The 1530-nt window shown below is 41.2% G+C and overlaps 1 protein-coding gene across 8 annotated transcripts in view; it reads left to right on the top strand.

Moving 5' to 3' along the window:
• The window catches only part of tcf4 (transcription factor 4), a 224862-nt gene that overhangs the window by 201991 nt on the left and 21341 nt on the right, over window positions 1–1530 (top strand). For all 8 annotated transcript variants that reach the window (XM_020601110.1, XM_020601112.1, XM_020601117.1 and 5 more), the window contains one exon: window positions 1371–1450. In XM_020601110.1, the coding sequence (XP_020456766.1) occupies window positions 1371–1450 (80 nt within the window). The remainder of the gene's footprint in view (window positions 1–1370; window positions 1451–1530) is intronic.

The raw sequence follows: 1530 nt of genomic DNA, 5'->3' as shown, positions 1-1530 counted from the left end.
ATCCGTTAGGGGCCGGTGCACAGTGGATTGGGCAGTAGTCGAAGGCAAGGGCCCCGACGACCCGATCTCTGGACATTTAAATGTTCGCTGATTGTTATTTGGCCTGGCTAAAGCTGATTCTTGAGCAGTTGTTTCTGAACTTGTCACTTGTAGTAAAAAAGCTGTAAGATAAAGTTTGTGTTTGTCAAGATGGAATAACAAATGCATGTAAATATCATTAGCATTAGCTTTGGAACATTTGATGCTGACCCAAGGACAAACCAGCATATGAAACATTTTGCAGCAAAATAGGTTCATTCCAAATTGGCACAAGGGAATTAACAGGGTAAGGTAAACTGTTTCATCTCAATTTTGATTAACTTTGACACTTGCACTGTTGACCAATAGAAAGCCGTCTTGACAGCTTCTGAGGGAATGGTGGGCCCAAAAGTCCAAAATAGATGCAGCTACTGTAACTTATCAACATGTTTGTCACCACCCGCTTCTATTTAATCTTCTCTGTCAGAATATAAACTGCTCTACAATAGAGGAATGTTTGCAGACCATCAATGGAACAACTACTGTGGGAACCTACTGCCCTGCTTGCAGACAGGATTAACCCTTTAGCTCAGAAAGCCTTTATGCAAGTCTTTATATAATGAAATGATGGATAATTCTGAGAATAAAAGGTCAGTGGGCCATTAAACAGCACATTACAGAGAAGACAGTTGGCTACAGTAGTCAATTATCTCTACATATAGTCACTAGATCACCAAGCTTCTGGAACCACATATTTCATGAACATATGCAAATGAATTGCACTGTTTCTGGTGTGACTGTGCCTTTGTGGTTTCTATCCAGCACAAATAATCTGGAAATTCAGAACAGTCACTGTCTCCCCTCTGTCTACCAGCTAATGAGACCTGTCGATTCAGATACAACGCTTCAGAGAAACAACAAACAAAAGCAGAAAAGAACAGAGGCACCAAGCTTGTTTATTCTGTAGAGGGCTCATGCTAATCAACCACTTGTACCTTTTCAAAGACAAGAGCCTGATATTAGCATTTCTGCTATGAGATGTGAGTTGGTTTGCTTTTGTCTCTTCTTCCTCATCTCTGTGTCTATTATGTCCGAGCACACAAGTGGATACGATGAGAGACTCCTTGTGTGTAAAGATGTTTTATGTGGTGTTTGCATGGTTTCTTTTTTTGACATATGAAAGGAGAGGAGGTTTTGGCTATAATCCACAGACAGACACCCATCCTTTTTGTGTACATGCTTATCCTGTAAAGGGCCACAGAAGTCTTTCACAGAACATGCAGATGAAAGGATGTCAGTTTGAAATAAGGTAATCATCTCCCCATCTCCTCTTCTTGGCTCCTCTCTCATAGCCGCCAGTTCAGCTGTCTGGTCGAGGAATGGTGGACAGGGAGCATCATCGCCAAACTACGAGGCTCCACTGCACTCTCTGGTATGCGTGAACACACACAACCACTTTTTGTGCCTGTTTAAAATATTGTTGTTTTTTTAATCTATTTTTTCACTTCCTTA

This window comes from Monopterus albus, unplaced genomic scaffold (assembly GCF_001952655.1).
Source record: "Monopterus albus unplaced genomic scaffold, M_albus_1.0 scaffold50.1, whole genome shotgun sequence".
Classification (NCBI taxonomy): domain Eukaryota; kingdom Metazoa; phylum Chordata; class Actinopteri; order Synbranchiformes; family Synbranchidae; genus Monopterus; species Monopterus albus.
Note: the sequence above shows the minus strand (reverse complement) of the source record. Positions and strands in the feature narration are given on the sequence as shown.